Source organism: Micropterus salmoides, unplaced genomic scaffold (assembly GCF_014851395.1).
Source record: "Micropterus salmoides isolate LMB-PRFRI ecotype aquatic unplaced genomic scaffold, ASM1485139v1 Ms_hic_scaffold_13, whole genome shotgun sequence".
In the NCBI taxonomy this organism is placed as follows: Eukaryota; Metazoa; Chordata; class Actinopteri; order Centrarchiformes; family Centrarchidae; genus Micropterus; species Micropterus salmoides.
The window spans coordinates 30,655,450-30,675,680 of record NW_024040374.1 but is presented as its reverse complement, the minus strand read 5'-3'; the positions used below and the strand labels follow the sequence as shown (position 1 = coordinate 30,675,680).

The window sequence follows — 20,231 nt, the reverse complement described above, 5'->3', positions numbered from 1 at the left end:
GCAAGGAAGTCCACCACAGCCAAATACCTACAGAGAGTAAGGCAGGTCCTGAAAAGTCAGCTGAATGGGAAAAACAAGATCCGAGCCATCAACACATACGCCCTGCCAGTCATCAGATACCCCGCTGGTATAATAAACTGGCCCAAGGAGGAGACATCTGACATCAAGACAAGAAAGCTTGGAGGGTTTCACCTAAAATCCAGCACCCTGAGACTGTACACCAAGCGTAGCGAGGGAGGCCGAGGGCAAGTCAAGAACACTGTCCAGGATGATACGACAAAGATCCAAGAGTACATCAGGAAGATGGCCCGAAGATGAAGGGCTTAGTGAATACCTTAGGCAGCAGAAACCCGAGGGTGAGGACAGGGAAGACCCTTCATGGAGAGACAAGCCGCTGCAAGGCATGTACCACAGACAAATAGAAGTGGCTGACATTAAGAAGTGGCTGGAAAAGGCTGGACTAAAGGACAGCACAGAAGTACACCACACCAAGCAGGACCCCAGGTGCAGACTGTGCAAGGATGCCCCTGAGACAGCACAGCACATAACAGCAGGGTGGAAGATGCAGGCAGGTAGTGCGTACATGGAATGCCATAACTAGGTAGCTGGCATAGTGTACAGGAACATCTGCCATGAGTATGGGTTGGAAGTCCCAAGGTCAAAATGGAGGTTGCCACATCTATCACTGCAGCCTTCTTCTGCTGTCCACACATCTGTAATCACAATCACAAAAGTTTTGTGTGTTTCTAACCTATTTACCACAAACCAGTTCTACTCTCACACTTCTGTAAACACTTTTCACAGCCGTACCATAGTGTTCTTGCAAGTAGCCTGTGGCTTCTATTCCTTACAGCTCAATATGAAAACCAACCTTTAGAAAGTTGAAAACTTGTCCATTACACATGTCTGATTTTTATAACTTTCTAAGTCACAATTTTGTGTGTATGATAATTCATTGTGAGTGGTTTCAGTTCAACCTGTAATTACCTCTGTTACCCATATTTAACACCTGCCATGTTTAGAGGGCTGTATGCCATCTTATCTCAGTTATTGTGTCTCCAGAGGAGGCATTTGTAATTTTCCCAACACTCAAAGTAATTATACCAAAAAAATCAACAATAAAGCCTCTTGCTTTGACAGATGGGTAAAGCTGTCAGAACAGACAGTTTTTTTTCAGACACCACCCTATCTAATCAGTGCAACCTGGCAACCAAAAAGTTGTTCACATCAAGGACATAAACAGTACAGCCCTCTACATCTACATGTATTTATTTAACAGCCAATTTTGTCCAAAGAGCCCAAGTGCCATACAAATGAGGTATAGTCCAAGCCACAGTAGATCAAGGAGAAGCCAGGTTATCTTTAAATACTCAAGTAAGAAAGAGAATGTAAGGCATAATGTACATAAGGTTTTCATACCGGTCCAGCTGGGAAGTAGACCTGTTTATTGCATAGACTACTTCTTGTTGTTTTATCATTCACTGGCAAGACACGGATAAATATATTACTTTGAAATCTAAATTTGACAATAGTAAAAAAAAAAAAAAACATGATGTTCACTGTAATGGATTATCCATTTCAAGCAAGTTTTAACTCTAGGGTCATTTTCAATGGATTCTGGATTAAACACACAAATATACTTACTTACATAATATTGCGGCAGTCAAGGCCTAATCATTTTTTTTTACACTTTGTTAATTACAGGCTATTATGCATTCACTCCACAAGGCTGGAATAGCCTTTAATCACACCCACACCCACGCAGAGAAAATCTCCCTACTCCCTCACGCCTTCAACACGGCAGAAGGAGGTAATCTATACCAGCTTGCCCTAACAGGCAAATCTGTTAGGGCAGTGACACAAATTAACACATGTTTGTGTTTGTGCAGAACAAGAAATATGAATGGCGGATCATTTAATTTTTGAAGTTGACAGCTTAATTTGATTTGCACCAGGAGGGAGGGAGGGAGGAAATAGAGAGGAAGAGGAGAGTAGACTTGATAGACAAGGGAGTGGAGATGGCAGATGAATGTTGAGTAAGACAGAAGGTGATGGATGGGTGAATGAATGGACGGATGAATAGGTGGAGAAAGAGAGATAGCTGTGTTTAAACACTCAGGTGTTGCTACATATTGGTGTTTGAAATATTAGCTGGTGCCTGGCAGAGAGGGGAGTCCATTCAGCATTTACCATAAAATATTTACTGTAATAGATAGCTCTGACTTACAGCCTGTCCCATGCTGAGTTAACCAGCACCTTCTGTGTGCGTTTTAACAGCCGGTAAGTAGAATGGAGGAACAGAGTTTTGATTTAGCTTCAGTTTGATCTTTTCTATCTTTACAAATTCTGTATTATTCATTTATTCCTGATGAGTTCCTCATCACCACCCTGCCACCAGTTTATTTCTTTGCCTACTGTCTGCTGCAAAGATTATAATGACAGTTGATGATGAGGATCTGGTTTAGTAAATACCCTCAACACACACTGACACACACACACACACGCACACACACACACTTCCCACTCTCTGTAGGTGTGTGCTGGGGCCTTATCTGTCTCTCTCTTTCTCTGGTTGTGTTATTTAAATGGACGTTTAACTTCTGTGGCGTCGGTTTACTTACTGAAGATAAGTTATGCCTTTTAAATGCAAATGTGGACACTACCAAACACGCGCGCACGCACAGCAGCTATCTTTGTAACTGAATTAGTTAGTGGATTGCAAAGGTAAAATGACTCAGACATTTTATCTTTTCGGTGTTTGCATGTGTGTCTTTGTGACAGCCCTCTAGACACATTTATAGGGAAGTCTCTGGGAATTGTCATTTGTCCTTTGCCCATATAGTTAATTAGTGTTTATTTGTCTTAGGTCAGAGGTGAGGGGTGCTATTGTCATATCTCTTGTGGTTAGATAATTTAAACCTGCAATAACAGACCACCTTTGGTCACTTGGGGATAGAAAAACTAGCCATAAACACAACACTGACATATATCCCCTCATAAGTTGTTTGATGTAAATGTAATGCAATTTAATTCAAATCTATCAAATAGCTAAATTAGCATTAATTTGGAGTTGTGTTACTAGGATTGGTTTCGTCCAATACTTACTCTACTTTAGCTGTATTTGGTCTTCACCAACTGGGCAATATCTGGCTTTTAAAGCTGAAAAAATCAATGTTTTTTATGTTAAAGCAACATTATGCAAGATTAGTTTTTTTGTGCGATTTAGCACATAGTGCCATAGCAGAGTGGCAATGACAGACATCATTCTTACTACAAGTCAGTGTAACTACCAAAACGGCTTTCATTTAAACAAAAATACTACATAATGTTGCTTAAACAATAAGCATGTATAATGTAAAATTGGTTACTTATGGTGATAAACCCACAGAGAATTATCAACACAACTGTATTTCTCCTCAACTGTATTGAGTGTTTTAGCATCTTTCAACTCATTGCCCATCAAACTCGGTTCTTATCAACCTCATTTCCTGCAGCTATTTTACAACCAAGAAGCACTTTAAAACACACTGTACACCCAGCACCACCAAACAGCAACTTGACAAAGCTAGCAACTAGCGGGTGAACACAATCAGAATCAGAATCAGAAATACTTTATTGATCCCCGAGGGGAAATTCTTTGAATGGAGCGTTTAGCAGCTAAACTGCCAGTTTATTATTTTTTCTTTTAAGTTGGTGAAGAGTAAAGCACAGCTAAAAAAGTATAATTAATACTGGACTTCTTCTCCATGTCTGCTGGATGTGTAAAAAGGCAACTGTTTAGCCGTAACAGGTTTGTAAAGTGATACTATGTCAATGTTGTGTTTTCACCTGTTCTGCTACACCCAAGTGTCATCAATTACAACAGCTTTATGGTGGATTAACTTGATAATGTTTGCCTCCGTCATCTCAAGCGATCTTTTACTCCTTTTGTTCCCATTTCATTGCTTCTTCTCTTAACAAAGCACACTGACCTCAGTGATAAAATTGATTTGATCTACTGTAACCACAGCATGTGCCAAAGCCTGTAAAATCAGTTGCAGCCTTGTTCCTTACTATTTCCCTTTATGCTTTACAATGATCCTGGCATAATATTGTGTATTTGTAGCTTACAAAACATCATATTTTAATGTTATCAGTGGAGAGAATTTTTTCACAATACTATTTATTGTACCTAGACTAACATGATGATGACATATCAAGGTGTTAAAAAACAGTACACCTGTTGTGACATGATTTATTGGGGTGTGGCCAAAAGTGCAATGCAACTGTTTGTACAATCAAGCATTAAGTCACAGCTGTTTTTCTCAGTTTGGAGACAGTTAAAAGATAAAGGCTTTCAATTATGTGTTGCAATATGTCAGTGTAACTTCTGTTCTTGTACAAACGCCATACAAACAGGGCACACCTGAAAAGGAGAACTTGCTCTGTGTTTGTCCCCAGTGCTGTCTAAATAAAGGTTGAATGATTGAATATCCTGTAGCTCCATATTCATTATTTCCAGTGAGAAATGCTTTGTGCCCCATCAGCATATTCCCCAGCTGGTTGCCCTCGGCGTGCAGTTGTCTTCGGCGTTGTTGTATGCAGGGAGCAGATATAGATGGAGCGCTGCTGAGACACTGTAAATATTTGGAGCTGCTTTTGCACCATTTGTTTTAAGCAGACAACCACAGCCTGTAGGGCAGGGAAGAGTGGGAGGAGCGTACTGTAGATTTTGAGGTTGTGGTGTGAGCATATGATCTTTTTTATTAAACATATATGAAGCAGTCATGGTGCTACTGGAAATTTCTTCTAGCCGATCAATACTTGTCATTATTATTTGTTTATATCTTTACAGTTTACAGCAGGTGTCATTGGGGAAAAAAGTCAAACTAATCTGTGCGAACAAATAATTATACTATTCCAGTCATTGAGATCAGTTTACTCACATCAGCCTGTGACAACAGTTGTATAGTGTCTTCTGTAGCTTTTGGTGGAACTGTGTCTGAGAAAAAATTTAGTTTGGAGATGACACATTTTTAACATTACAAATTTGGGCCGTGGATTTTCACCAGGGATCCAGGGGTGGAGAGAGTTTTTGGATCTAGGCTCATATTAGGACCAAAAATCAGGATACCTCAGCCTCCATTTTGACCATTTTTATTTAAAGCTGTTTCTTGCAAGTCCTGAAACCTTAGGACATATTAAAGCAGCTCTAATCAATATTTTTATCATGACAATGTATCAAACGACAATGTATAAAAATGTGACAATGTAGTGATGACCCTACACAGAATTATCACCTGACTTGTTTATCGAGCTACACTAGTCCTTCTTTATCCTCCACTCTCACTTCCCTTTCATTTAGCTTCCTGAATTCTGCTTTCACTGACTGTAATAAGTCACACCTGCACTTTACCTGCTTCCCTTGTTCCTCCGCTGTTCTTTCTTATTCTGTCTTTCTTGACATCAAAAATCTAAAGGACAGATGGAGGAGAGAGAGAACAGAGAGAGGATTATGGTATACAGACCATAACTGTGAAAAATAAATGTGTGCAGAGAAAGAAGTATAAAAAAAAAAAATCTTTCTTTTCACCTAGCGTTCTCCCTCTGGTTCAACAGAGATAGTGGGGATAAAAGTTGGATTCCTGGATCAGGGTTCACCTTAATATTGTCATTCCAGGGAGCTTAGAGGTCGGGCAACTGAAACACAGTCTTAGTGATCCTGGACGGTGTTTTTTAGCCAACGTTAGACACATCTGGTCTATCCTACACGGGAGGAAAATGGAGTATATGATCTCATATGGTCTGAAAGACTGATAAATCTCATCATTTACAGCACGTCGCCAAAGACTTTTAACCTCACTGTGAATGTCATTCACCGCTGAGGATACTGAAGTGGCATGTTCAGATATTATAGTTCATGCCATGAAAGTTGATAATCAAGTGTTTTACTTTATACTTGACTTTAATTGTTGTCTATTTTTTCTTTTCTTTTCTAAATTTCATTAAAAAAAACTGCTCTACAAATTAATGTTTTGTAGAGATAGAACTTTTCATGTCACATAAGTCTTGTCATTCTAATGCAAATCAGTTGTTTACATTGCGAAATAAGAAAGAAAGCAAAACATAAAACAACAAACCATTGTATTATACAAGAAAGTACATGTATGACGTGTATGCACAAGCTCACTAGCTAAATCTTACTGCAGTCAAGTGTTTTTTCCCTCTCCTTTGCTTTCCTTCACTTTGTCAACCCTCATCCCAATCGTCTGCTTGTCGTCTCTGTTTATGTTATACCACAGCTCCAGTCCTCATTCAGTTCTGCCTGACACATTATATACTATGTAGTATCACAAAAGCCCACTCTTTGCTTTTATTAGCTTGTTTTGTCACCTGCCTAGGATGACACTCATAATAATCATAACTATGAAAAGATGGAAGTATAAAATGTCTGTGTTTGTACTGTACCATTATGCGGTGGCCTTCGTTATGGTGCCAACAAAAACATGAATGCATTTGATATTACATATCAGTATATCAGAGGCCCAGGTAAAGTGCTTCAATGGGATGTTAGTCTGAGGCAATATCTTATCACCCAGAGCAGCTTCCCTACCACATCTACTCACTGTTACAAACCAAGCAACACTAAAACTGTAACCAATCTATTATATAGTGCTGCATTACCAAGGCTAAGAGCAGTAGCCATGGACTGTATGTGAGTGCAAGTCAGTTCTGCTGTTTCTCTTTTGTTAAGCAATTCCAACCTGCAGCCACTGCTGCTGTGCTGCCTTATACACCTGTGTCCATCCATTTGTTTCATGTAAGGACTGAGTGTCCTCGCAAGGATATAGAAGATGACAGAATTATCCAAACTGTGACCATTGTGTTAGTGCGGTATGTCATTGATTTGTTGGTTTAGGAAACAGCAGTTTTAGTGTTAAGATCAGAAGACTAAACTAGATTTAAAAAAGATTGAGGGTTAAGGAATGTGCATGAAAAATAATCAGCGTTAGGTGCTCAAATAGTCCACATCAAACATGCTTGTGTTTTCTTTGCATCCACATCTGTGTATGCACATTAGTGGCTCTCGTATCACGTGTCTGCATTAGCACAAGTACCCTTGTGTGTGTGTGTGTGTGTGTGTGTGTGTGTGTGTGTGTGTGTGTGTGCGTGTGTGTGCGCGTGTGAGGGAGGGAGAGCCCTGCACCGCTGACCCACCACTGTTGCCGTACTAATCATTCTTCCTGCCTCGCGCTTTGTGATTGCCAGGCCATCCCTGCATTGCAGCTAAATTGAATCAATTAAAATCTTTCTTGTAGATGGCTGCTGTTGCTTCCACAAGATTAGACTTTGATCAAGAAACACACAAATAAATAAATAAGCCAGTGGAATGGGAATAGAAAAGGATTGAACTCAATTAAACAGTCAGCGGAGGAACTCGCCTTCCTGCGGTTGTCGGTGGGAGAATGTTGATGCAAATGTACTGTATACGCGGGGGAGTCTGTACATGAACTGTCTGAGGCAGTCCATGTTTGCGAGCTTTCAGCGGTGGATATGTGTGAAGCAAATGTGTATGTGTGAGCGAGAGAGGGAGAGTGCTTATGTACAGCAGGATGCTACTTGTGAACTGATGGCATCACGACAGAATATATTAACAAACCTTTTTGCGTGTGTGTGTGTATCTTATATATCCTGTATAGGTCTGTCATCACTTTTCCAAAAAAAAACATTTCAGCAGTTATATACTTAATATTTAGTACCCTTCAGAGCACTTTGTAAGACATTATCGAGTCACGGGTAACTTGTATCTTGCATGAATACATCTCCTATCAGTGATTGTGTAAAATGCAATAGAAATGCCTAAGAACTTCTGCCGCTATTGTAATGAAAAATGTATGTAGAATGGGTTTAGCATACACTCATTATGGCTCACCATACACTGCAAGTTTATATGAATCTTTTACACATAATAGGTTAGTCCTACATATGGGGACAATATTGGCTTTTTATTAACAACGCTAAGAGCCTGCAGCTATGCTAGCTGCTCTGTGAGGCTATGTTTAGACACAACAGTGCCTTCAGCTAAAAACTTACATTACCATGCAAATATGCTTACAAAGAGAAGTGTAACACGCTTATGTGAGAGCAGGTGTAATGTTTACAGTGCTCAATGTCTTAGTTTAGAATATCAGCATACTGAAACGTTTTCTTGCAGAAAGTGCAGCAGAGACTTGTTGGGATTATCATTACTTTTGCAGTATTTAGTCATAAACAATTGAACAAGATGAAAGGCGAAGGGGTTATGCAAGTGACTAAAATTCATGTTGTAACTAGGGAACATTGACATCTGTACCAAATATCATAGCAGTGCATCCAGTAGTTGTAGATATTACAGTGTAGATGTGGTGGGCTGAGTGACTGACATTGCCGTCCTCAGTCACCGCTAAAAATCATACCTGGTTTAGTCTGTCTGCCTCTGATATGATGGATATTATGCAGCTAGATCACTCACATATTCATTTTTATATTTGATACATGTGGTGGCACAATGGGAGGCCTTAATCTGAACTGATTTAAATGACACATTCTGGATGATAATGTATATCACTGTAAATTCTCCAATGGAGGTCTTTATTCACTTCAACTATAGATACCAGGCCTTTATTTGAAACTATACTTAAGACATTTCTTTTGTCTGCTCCTGTTTTAATTTTCAATGCAAACACTTCCTCCACATTTACTTGTTGTCTTGATACATTCAGGATAGTATAAATGTTCATAGCACTAATTCCATCAGTGTAACTCAAAGTCACGTCATACTCACCATTCTGATGCAGGGAGTTCTACTGTGCATTTTCTTTTTGTTGTTTTCATTCACTTGTTGCTGTCACTGCCATTGAACAATTTCACTTCAAGCAGCCAAAATGGCATATTCTCTCCCTGTCCTGCAGGTATGGGTTGAGTTTTACTGACAGTAGCTTAGCAGTGAACCAAGGAACCGCAATGTTAAAGGGGTTGGAATTAGTGTTGCGGACATAACTGGGTTTGATTTTAATGCTGAGGAATTTACAGTATATACTGTTTTCACCTAAAATATATGGACTAGTCCACAGTATTCATTAACAGCGCAGGTATGACATTATTCCTTTCTGCAGTCTATTACTGGCGCACATACCTCCTCAGAGGCATTACTGCAGATGTCCCTGTACATGTGGCCTGAATGAATCCCTGTGAAAAAGGAACTGTAGTGTTGACTGACACTGGGTAATAAGCACTCCATTTAGCCACAGAATGGGACGATGGTGAGAATAAAAAACATATAAAACAGGATGGGAGGAAATGTGGAGTGGAGTGGCGAAGTCCATGGGTGGTGTTGATGTGCGTGCGGGACTCCCTAAACACCTGCATCAGGTGAAGCAGCTTTTAACATGAAAATCAGGGAGAGGGAGGTGGGGGTTGTTGGACATGAAATTGCTCTAAAAGACCAGAGCTCTCCTGTGGGTATGCTATGCGGTAGATAGAGGTGTGGCTAAAGATGATGCTGGGAGGGAGAGGAAGGGGTTTTGCTGTAAAGCAAGTTGGTTTTCTGTGGCTATATAGGCCCTCTTAAGGACTTAATGTAATGTTTGCTAATGTATTATCAGCCCTAAAAATTATTACTTATTGAATTTCTATGTTGCATTACTTGCATTACTATGTTTATTCCTGTTTATTACAACTTGGGACTTTTTTTTGTAGTTCAGGTCCTATTGGTGATAATAGTAACACACAGGCTTTCCAGACTTGTTTGAATGAGGAAACTAAGATGAACAGTAAAATTATTACCTAAATGTCGCAGTTTGATTAGGTTTAGGCACCAAAACTAGTTGGTTAGGTTTTATAAAAACATTGTGGTTTGGGTTGAAATATCTACCTTACTTTACTCATGTAATTTAAGTAACGTTACTAACCTTACTTACGTAAATAAAGATTGTTGGTTACTAATTTACTTACTAATGTGTAAAACAATCAGCGTTGAATTTTTGTTTCACACGGGAAACAAACACAAATCTCCTTGTTAATCACCTTGTTAAGCCCACCCATACACCCCAACCACCTACTTACTAAGACATTTCTGTTGTTTATTACAACTTAGACAAAGGGGTCTTGACCTTGCATCCCTGTGCGATGGCTTAGGAGTGAGAACGCGTTGGTTGTGTTCCCAGATCTCAGCAATTATGTCCTGTCCATGTCCCTGTCACTGATGATGTGGCCCATGTATTGTATGTTGCACTTTCGGTTACATTTTGAGACCACTTCTGTTATACACTCCAACCTTTATCAGAAGCATAAAATACCTTAATTTGAAACTGAGTTTTATTCAGGGTGGATTGTAATAATAAATGGCATTGATTTAGTTTATGTGATAGTTAGTTGCAGAGTTGGGGAAAGTATGGCTTAAACTGGTCATTGAAGAATCTTTGGCTCTGAAAACAAAAACGGTTTGTTCAGGCCAACTGTAAGGATTTTGAAAGTTATTCATTTTCTAAAGTACTTAAAAAAATTCTTTGCTTTGAGAAAACAAATCCATGTTACGCTGAGCAAACAAAGAGCTGTTATCATGACTCACATGACTCATTATCTCACTGTAAGCTCTATTTAGGGCTGGATAGTAGATTTAGATATGCCTCTCTCCAAAATGAGTCTGTCTATGTTATATTTAGTGTTTCCACTCTTCAAGTGGCTCTGCAGGGTAATAACTCTTGCTTTATTGCAGCAAATTATTAAACAGCCAGGCTTGTTGGGTTTCCTTATACTACTGAGAAATATGCCTTGTTATCTACTGGCAGTTATGCTCAGATGGTCCAAAAGTAGATTTTTGTTTATTTTATTTTAATCAAGGAGATCAAAAAGAAAAGAAAATAGTTGTGTCCCTGGTGGTCTTCACTTTTCATTTTATGCAGGGTAATTAACTGCAAATCTCTGAATGTAAAGACTTTTCCTATTATGTGAAAAACTAAAGTTCTTGAAAATATGTCACACATGTATGTACGTTTTAATCTACTCTAAGATCCATTTCAAGTCATGTTTGTGTTGCTTTTCTTTTCTTCCCCATCGGATTGTCACCTTGTCTATTACAGCAGTTTTTTATATGACTTATATGACTTCTGTCCTGTCCTCCTGTTTGTCACTTTTTCACTAAGGTTAATTCTAACAACTATTTCATTTATTTAAGAGTTTGCTTATAAAGCTGTTGTTTTGTACCTTACTTGTATATTTTGTCTCAAATCAATCATTTATTTGCTTTGAAATGGTATCCATGCTAACTCGTGTAGGGCTTCTTACTGAACAAAGACATCGTTTTCCTATTTCTCAAAAGGAATCCCTGTGGCAATAATTCATTTGAGCAGTTTTTGGTTATACTATTACAACCTCTCTTTCTTTCAATGATGAAAAATCAGGAAACCAAATAGCATATGTAATATTTAATGGATAGACTTTTTAAAATGAGGGAATACCTCTTGCCATTAAAAGACATTTTTAATAGTTGTCAGTAGTCAGTTGTTAGTGGGTTAAGTAAGTGATATTATTCCAACTGAACCCTTCTGCGTAAGTCACTAATGATAATACAAAGAAGGAGAATACTAATGTCTTCTCTGTCCTTTGTTCTCTTGTGCAGGGTTCCTGAGTACAGGTGACCAGGCAGCCAAAGGGAATTACGGTTTGTTGGACCAGATCCAGGCTCTGCGCTGGACCAGTGAGAACATTGCAGCCTTCGGCGGCGACCCGTTACGTATCACTGTGTTTGGCTCAGGCGCCGGAGCTTCCTGTGTCAACCTGCTCACGCTGTCTCACTACTCTGAGGGCAACCGCTGGAGCAACTCCACCAAAGGTAAAAATCACTAGTCACCGGGGAAGATCCGCATGTAAATTTGAGTATGTATGCATAACTTTATGGACATGTCAGTAGTGTGTGACCGTGTGAGCGCTCGCCACAGAGGAAATGCAACACAGTTACAGTTTAGTTTTGCAGATGCATTATTCATTATGCATTAATTTTGTCTTGAATGGAGTCTCATACGTTCTAAACACAACCCTTCTGTAGACCATGCTCAGTTGGATGCTGTATTTTTGCACCCCCAAAGAGCAGTAAATTAAAATGTCGGTTGATACACATACTGCAAGAAAGAAATGATGATGGTCTCCTTTGAGTAAGCAATGATTTTGACTTGTCTTCAGTAATTTCCTAAATCAGCTGAATTTAGCAAGCATCACTTTTTTGGGGCACTATTCTCACTTGCAGATTATAATAAATGTGCTCTATTATAGTATATAGTATTTAGGGAAGAGTATATAGGGACCACTAGGACCTGCAAGGTGAGGGTCTCATGATTAACATGATTAGAATTTGCTGCTAGCAGAATAACACTGTAGCATGTTTACTGGCTGTGTGACCTATTATTACAATGTTTTCTTGTAGACCATAGGCTGTGGGTTTGACATGTTATTTAATTGAGTTTTTATAAAAATTTTATAAAAATGAAAAACAAGTGTTGGCACATTTTAGTCTGCAGTGGTTACTGATAATGAAATCTTTATGACCTGGGCATTAATTATTATTTGATATTTTGCTGCGTAGACATTCTAGACAGAGCTGACAGAAGTATATACAGACCCACACATTAAAGAATTCACAGGAGCAGTGTGTAGGATTTAGTGGCATCTAGCAGTGGGGTTGCAACCAACCGAATACCTCTCACCTCACCCTCCCCTTTCAAAGCGCGTAAGAGAACCTACAGTGAAAAAACATGAAAGAACCTCTCTAGAGCCACTTTTTGGTTTGTCCATTCTGGGCTACTGTAGAGACAAGGCAGTGCAACAGGGGGAACTCCATGGAAGAGGACCCTTTATCTCTGTAGATCTAAACAGCTTATTTTAAGGGAACAGAAACACAAGCAACGTCACTTAAATGTGTTTTTCAAATTTTGATTAACTTATATGCATAAATATTCGTGAAAGGTATAATTTCATATGTTGGAGGGATGTGGACTTTGCTAAAAGTGTTTTAGTTTGTTTCTCTCATAACTAGATTTTGACATCTGAAAATGTTACAGTGATATGGTACTGCATTTTCAAAAGTAAATAGAGGTGAAAGAAGAAAGAAAATATGCAAGCAGGTTGATGAACAACCTTTACCACAATATTTTTTTTTTACTTTTCTGAAGTTCTGAAGTTTTATTGATGGCAGATGTGTTATGAGCCTTATTACTGATCACCTTCATACAACTACAGAAGCTAGTAAGGCTACCGAAGACTAGCCTACTTCAACTTCGTCTGTCTCCATCTGTCATGTGACACTCGCTTTGCAGGCTGTGTCTGTGGAACTGACTGTAAATAAACTACAGTGGCTGTGTGCGGCTCATTGATGAGTTTACAGAATATAGAATATCACCAGTCTTACCTTGTAACCAAAAAATATTGGCATGATTAGTAGCCCTCATTTATTTTATCTTGGTAAGACATGTATTTCTGGTACCTTGCCTTTAAAGGCAGTGCATTTTAGCCCCTAAACTTTACTTCACCTCACTTTCCAGCCTTGATTTTGATGGTCTAAAATTATATGTCTGTTCTTTTTATATGTCTGTTATTCGAGCTCGCATTCATTTCCTTCTTTTGTCCTTGCCCCTCTGCTGTATTTGTCTCCAGGCCTGTTCCAGAGAGCCATTGCCCAGAGTGGCACTGCTCTTTCCAGCTGGGCCGTCAGTTTTCAGCCAGCCAAGTATGCCCGGATGCTTGCCCGAAAGGTGGGCTGTAACCTGGAGGACACTGTTGAGCTTGTGGTGTGCCTTCAGAGAAAACACTACAAGGAGCTGGTGGATCAAGACATCCAGCCAGCCCGCTACCACATCGCCTTCGGACCTGTTATTGATGGAGATGTTATCCCTGATGATCCTCAGATACTCATGGAGCAAGGTACCAATTCATTCTTAAGAGTCAGAAATTACCAACATCCTTACCCTTTACTTTTTAATAACCACCTGCACCTTCTCTTTCAAGGTGAGTTCCTCAACTATGATATTATGCTGGGAGTAAACCAGGGCGAGGGCCTTAAGTTCGTCGAGCTTATCGTGGACAACGAAAACGGTGTTCAGGCTAACGACTTTGACTACGCTGTGTCCAGCTTTGTGGATGACCTCTATGGTTATCCAGAGGGTAAAGACATCCTCCGAGAAACCATCAAGTTCATGTACACTGACTGGGCTGACAGGCACAACCCAGAGACTCGCCGAAAGACACTGCTGGCCCTTTTCACTGATCACCAGTGGGTGGCACCAGCTGTCGCTACAGCAGACCTGCACTCCAGCTTTGGATCACCGACATACTTCTATGCCTTCTACCACCACTGTCAAACGGAACAGGTGTGTCTTTGGATTTCCGGGTAATGGTACATCTAGTTTATGGATCGACAATAATATGATGAAAGTTACAAAATTCTGTTGGCTTTTTGTTCCCTTTGTAAAGCTTTCAGTGACAAAACCACACAATCGGAGATCAAACAACGAGATTATAGAGAGTCCGTTTCATGATTAAAGGTGCTACCAGTTATTGTAGGATTTTATATCAGTTACTCATATTGCATCAACTCTGAAGGTGCTTTAAAGCAATCTGGTTCCAGATCTCTGAATCACCACCAAGATCTCTGATTTGGGCAATTCAAATAGGTCTGGTTTAGTTGGTCAGTTTTGTTGGTGGGATTAAGAATGATCCAATGATGTTCCTATATAGCTAACTGTCTGCCTAGCTACATCAGTGAATAATTGGCACAAACATGGTGTGTGGATGGGGTTGTTGCAGCTGTACAGGCTGTTGTAAGTCAACTTATAGAATTATTATTCAATCACCATCAAAAATATCATACCAACTGCTACTGGGCCTTTCTTGTCGACTAATATAGAATGAAAACGTCACTTTCTACTAATTGGTTAGGGCAAAACAAAATGACATCTGGAGCAAACTAGCCTGTTTTTGCATCCATTTGTTTCTTTCTATTGACTACTGTATGAATGCAATTGCACAGCTTTGAGGCTTTAAATGTATAAAATCATTACAGGCAACTTGATTTTCTATTGTACTGTTTTCCAGTACTGTACTGTAATCCAACAAGACTATTACTGACCATTTCAAATGTCTGTTGTGGCCTCCACGCAAAGTTTTGGAATAGGTTTCTTTGTGTCAGATTTGGAAAGCAAGATTTGGAATCTGCTTCAGATTCTTTTAGAGCACGCTACTTAATTGGTTTGTGACGTGAAGACTACCTTACAGTACAAAGAGTACTTCATTGCACAAAAACAGTCTGAGTTTGTAGCCTATGTTTTGTTTTTTTAGTTTTAAGCTTCCTAACTCCTACTCCCAGTTTTAGTTGAATAACTACTTTCTGCATATTTGTTTATACACAACTATGCAGACCAATTACTCAGTCCTAAAAGAAAGCGAGGATTGGTGATTCAATCCCACATTTTCTTTTGGCATATTTTTAATTCAACAGGCTACAGCAAGTAACATGGACTTCCGACACCTAAGTTTAAAATTCAGCTCAAAGCCACCCTCTTCCTTCTGCACCATCGCTATATTTCTCATCTTGTCTCTCTCTGTTATACACATAATAGTGAGCCAGATATGGTAGGCAAAATAATATTGAAAATGTATCTCATTTCCCCTTTTCTCTCTCAAAAAATATTGTATTTTCCCAGCTTGTCTGTCTGTGTGTATCATCACAATATCAACTGTGTGTCAGCAGCAAAAATAATGCTTTTCAGTGTCCTGAATCTATCACATAAATGTAATAATAGTGATCTGATTTGGTTCATCTGCTGCTCATTAGGTACCGCCGTGGGCCGACGCAGCACATGGCGATGAGATCCCATATGTGTTTGGCCTACCGATGATTGGACCAACAGAGCTGTTCCCCTGCAACTTCTCAAAGAACGACGTGATGCTCAGTGCCGTGGTCATGACATACTGGACAAACTTTGCCAAGACAGGGTATGGTGACACTGCAATCTTGGGCCAATAAAACCTACTGTATGTTATCTCCATGGTCTTGGGCAGTGCCATCTTAACACAAAGTGTGTTAACTGAGTTCAAATGTACTGTAAACTAGTTTGAAAGACTAAGTTTATGTATTAAGTGCACCTAATGAAGTAGCTTCAACTCAAACTTACTAAACACCCATGCTCTAGATTGCAGCTATTACAGTCGGGTACATTCATTGTGCTGAAAATAATGGCTAATCCCTTTCATGCCAGAATTGATGTCTGTAATAGTTACACTGAAATTTCTTCTGTGTTTTTCTTTACACAGCCTTTGTACTTGTCAATTTTGTCTCAGAGCATTTGATTTATTGAGTGCTGTTGAGATGTAAAGAGAATGTCAACAAATCTAACAAAAAAGTCTTCTGAAATAAATTTCCTACCCAAACTTTAATTGTTTGATAATGTGCATTAGCTCGCTTTATCCTCTTTTTCTCATGCTATTGCCAAATGGCTAGCATCAACTTCAATCAATCAGTACATGCACTGAAGTAACTGGGTTTTCAGACAGAGAACTTGACTCAACTCTACAGTCATTTTTGTGGCTGCAGTCTGTGTGAGGCAGTCAGGTCATGACTTTGTGTTTAACTATGATACATTCAAATCTGCAATTACAAATATAATGATGCATTCTGAAAGAAATGTAAAGTTTAACTTAAAAGTTAACACAAATATGGTGGTATTAGGCTGAGATTACCCTGTGCCCAATGTCAATTTTAACAGAGTAACCATATTTATTTTGAGTTACCTGCTACTTAGGTACATGTAAATGCATTCAATGAACTCAAGATTAGCACACAAAATTGATTACGCCACTGATGTTAAAGAAAAAAAACAATATCCACTTGAAGCCTCTGTTGACAGATTTCATGACATTCTAGCTTCTTGTAGAACTCAAAGTTACCTTTTATTTTTTACAAAAAGCCACAGAGAGCACTTTCCATCAAAATGATAAAAGCTGTGCCACAGAAAAGGAGGAATTATGAAAAATATTTATAACCAATTAATAAAAGTATTCCATTTGTATGTCTATTCTCCAAATCATCTGTCCAGTCATTGTTTATGGAGCAACCTGGTTAACAAGCTTGGGCACGTTCATATACAGGAGTTCTATTAAAGGTCAGCCATGGGGTTATTGAAACATTTTTGCAGGCATTTGTTCTGCAATCGCTCTTACAGCACTTGATCAGCATGCCATTACCATAACAAGACCATGAACTAATTGATAATTTCATTGTAATTGTGTTTCCACAATATTAACCAACATTTGATGATCAGGAGTAGTGAATTGTGCTATTGTGTTTTATGGACTGTACAGTGTAATTGGTATTCTATGCAGATACCCTTTACATATCTTCAAATACATTCTTAATTAATGGCTGTAGCCTGAAGACTGACATTCTCGATGGGACAAAATTAAAAAAAAAATTCCCCCCCTTCTGTCTCACGTTGCCTTTCAGCATATAGTCATGGCCCTAATTGTTTTTCGAGAGCATAATGGGGGGGGGGGTTGGCTTTTTTCTGTGCACTGCCCAATAGCCCTGAAGGGAACAGAAAGGCACTAATGATCTACATATATAACCTCAAATTGACGTGAAATGCCGGGTACCTGGGAGATTTATGCCACCAATCTGAATGGTTAAGCGTGTTCCTGATGAGGTCTGGCTGGCTCCATATGCTGCTCTGAGACAATGGGGCGCTCAGTGGGTCTGAATGGGCTTCCATAGCTCACATGGCTGGCTCTGCTCTGCTCAGATTAAGTGTAAGTGGGTCTATTTAGCACAGGCTCCCACGTGCAATGTGCTCTGTAAGCTTCTCTGTATATAGTGAATATAAGATGGGGTGTTCATATGGGGTTGCTGACCTGCTTTTAGAGAGTGGTTCGTTTTTGTGTTATGTTAATTATGTATTATTATTGATTTATTTCTTATTATGGATTAATTCTGATGTTTACCAAAAGTGAATTGTACATGAGATTAAAATAATTGCTAGCTGTTTTTTCGCTTTATAGCAACTGCTGAAGCATTTGCTTTCTGTAAATCATCAGCATGCTTGAACTGCATCTTTACTCAAACATATTCCTTGGCTGGAGGCTTCTTTTATGTATAAAATAAGTTCACTGCCAACTAGACATCCATAATTTAAAAACTATGACATGCACTTTCTTTAGCATTTGAATAAAACTTCAAATTAGGAAAGCCTCTGAGGTTACTAGCTATCTTAAGACTTTTTCATTCAATCGGAATCATTTGAAACCCAATCATCTGTGAGCCATCACACCCCCTTTGACCCTTTTTTGATTTTATCGGGTGTGATATCTCAGAAACTGTTGATTAATATTTGATGAAACCTGGGGGCTGCATCTCACCACTGCATCCCATTATTTTCCTAATTACACTGATTAGCCTAAGGGAAATGCTATACTTAGGTCAAAATTAAAATTTTAATAAACAGACAGTCGTGTCTCAAAAGGTTCACTCCACCTTTAAGTTTAGTTCTTCCTGTCCCCTAAAGTAAACAACCACAAGGTGACATAACTATTACTGATAGCCCTGGAGAGGAGTGCATCTTCTATGGGAGGCAGTGTGTCTACTACTTCTGCGTTTCAAATGAACTTGTGTTGTGTTCTGCCATAAAACCATCAGCAGATTTCACCTTTCTGTGAATTATTTCAACCTTTACTCTTTTTGTCAGGGACCCAAACCAGCCTGTCCCCCAGGACACGAAGTTCATCCACACCAAGCCCAATCGCTTTGAAGAAGTGGCATGGACACGCTACAACCAGAAAGACCAGCTTTACCTACACATTGGCCTCAAGCCCCGGGTCAAAGAGCACTACCGTGCAAACAAGGTACAGTCAGATATTACTGAATGCACTTTCTGTTTTGGTGTTGTTCTGGCTGTTTAAATGTACAATGTGCAAGATTGGCTAAACCAGCTATCTTTGGGTTTCATAACATTTTCCAGAATCAAGAACACGGTGGCATACCCCTGCCTAATTTTAAGTAATGCAAATTCAATTCAATTCAATTCAGTTTTATGTAATAGCGCCAAATCACAACAACAGTTATCTCACAGTACTTTTCATAAAAGAGCAGGTCTAGACCGTACTCTGTGGTGTTATTTACAGAAGCCCAACAATTGCCCTCAGCAAAGCAAAGGTTCTGAATCAATGAGATTAATTTGAAATATTAGCATCCGAGTTATCAACATGATTACATTCTCATCCTAAATTTGTGTCCCACTTCATATTTTCTCTCCTTTCCTCAGGTCAACTTGTGGTTGGAGCTGGTTCCTCATCTGCACAGCCTCAACGAGGTCACCCAGCTCATCCCCACCACCACCAAGGTTGGTACTAAATCATCAATATCTCATCCTGCTTCTAAAAAATAACTACCAAAGGTTTTGGAGTAGACCCAAGCAACTTAAAAACAGAGTTTTAAATTGCAATTTTCAGATGTTTTGTTAACCCAACTCTTGTCTAATCCTGCCCCCAAGTGTGAGCTCCTACTTCTGTGGTTGACATGATATGACGTGTTGCATATTAATGTATTATACAAACAAATGCTTCTTTTTAGTCACACAGTGGTGTTGTTTCAGAATGTTGAAGGAGGGAAGTCACATCTTCTCATATCATGAGCCAAACATTGTCATCTACATCAGCTTTTCTACTCGTCATTCTAATCCCATTAACAGCATATCAGGTGTTCAATTAATAAAAAAGTGCTTTAAGTTAAATTGAGTTTTGGGCTGCTCAGATTATTGCAAAATGTTGTGTATTGATTTCTGGAAGAAACAAACCATGCTATTCTAAACCCAAATCTTAGCCTACTCTCTGTCAGAATGATTTCACAACTGAAAACAGAATAGATGAACCTCCCCCATGTGCAGTATGAGACTGTGCAAGTCAATAGAGAGCAACATTTACAGTATTGCTAACTACTTTCAGGAGTGACTGTATTATCAAGGAATGCAAGTTTTAATACGATTTAAGAACTATTGGATAATAATTTAATTAAATCCCTGTTAATATGTTTTTGATGGTGCGGGAAACGGGAGCACCCGGAGAAAACCCACGCAGACACGGGGTGAACATACAAACTTAACACAGACAGGCGGGGATGCTTCTTGCTGTGAGGCCCCAGTGCGATCCACTAGGCACAATAGCCTAGTGGCTAGCAC

General features: G+C 39.2%; 1 protein-coding gene across 1 annotated transcript in view; it reads left to right on the top strand.

Annotated features, from left to right (window-relative positions):
- nlgn1 (neuroligin 1) overlaps nt 1-20,231 on the top strand; it is a 348,698-nt gene that overhangs the window by 320,263 nt on the left and 8,204 nt on the right. Inside the window, exons 5-10 of the mRNA XM_038716834.1 lie at nt 11,639-11,851; nt 13,666-13,932; nt 14,017-14,378; nt 15,842-16,002; nt 18,744-18,900; nt 19,320-19,397. Coding sequence (XP_038572762.1) covers nt 11,639-11,851; nt 13,666-13,932; nt 14,017-14,378; nt 15,842-16,002; nt 18,744-18,900; nt 19,320-19,397 — 1,238 coding nt within the window. The remainder of the gene's footprint in view (nt 1-11,638; nt 11,852-13,665; nt 13,933-14,016; nt 14,379-15,841; nt 16,003-18,743; nt 18,901-19,319; nt 19,398-20,231) is intronic.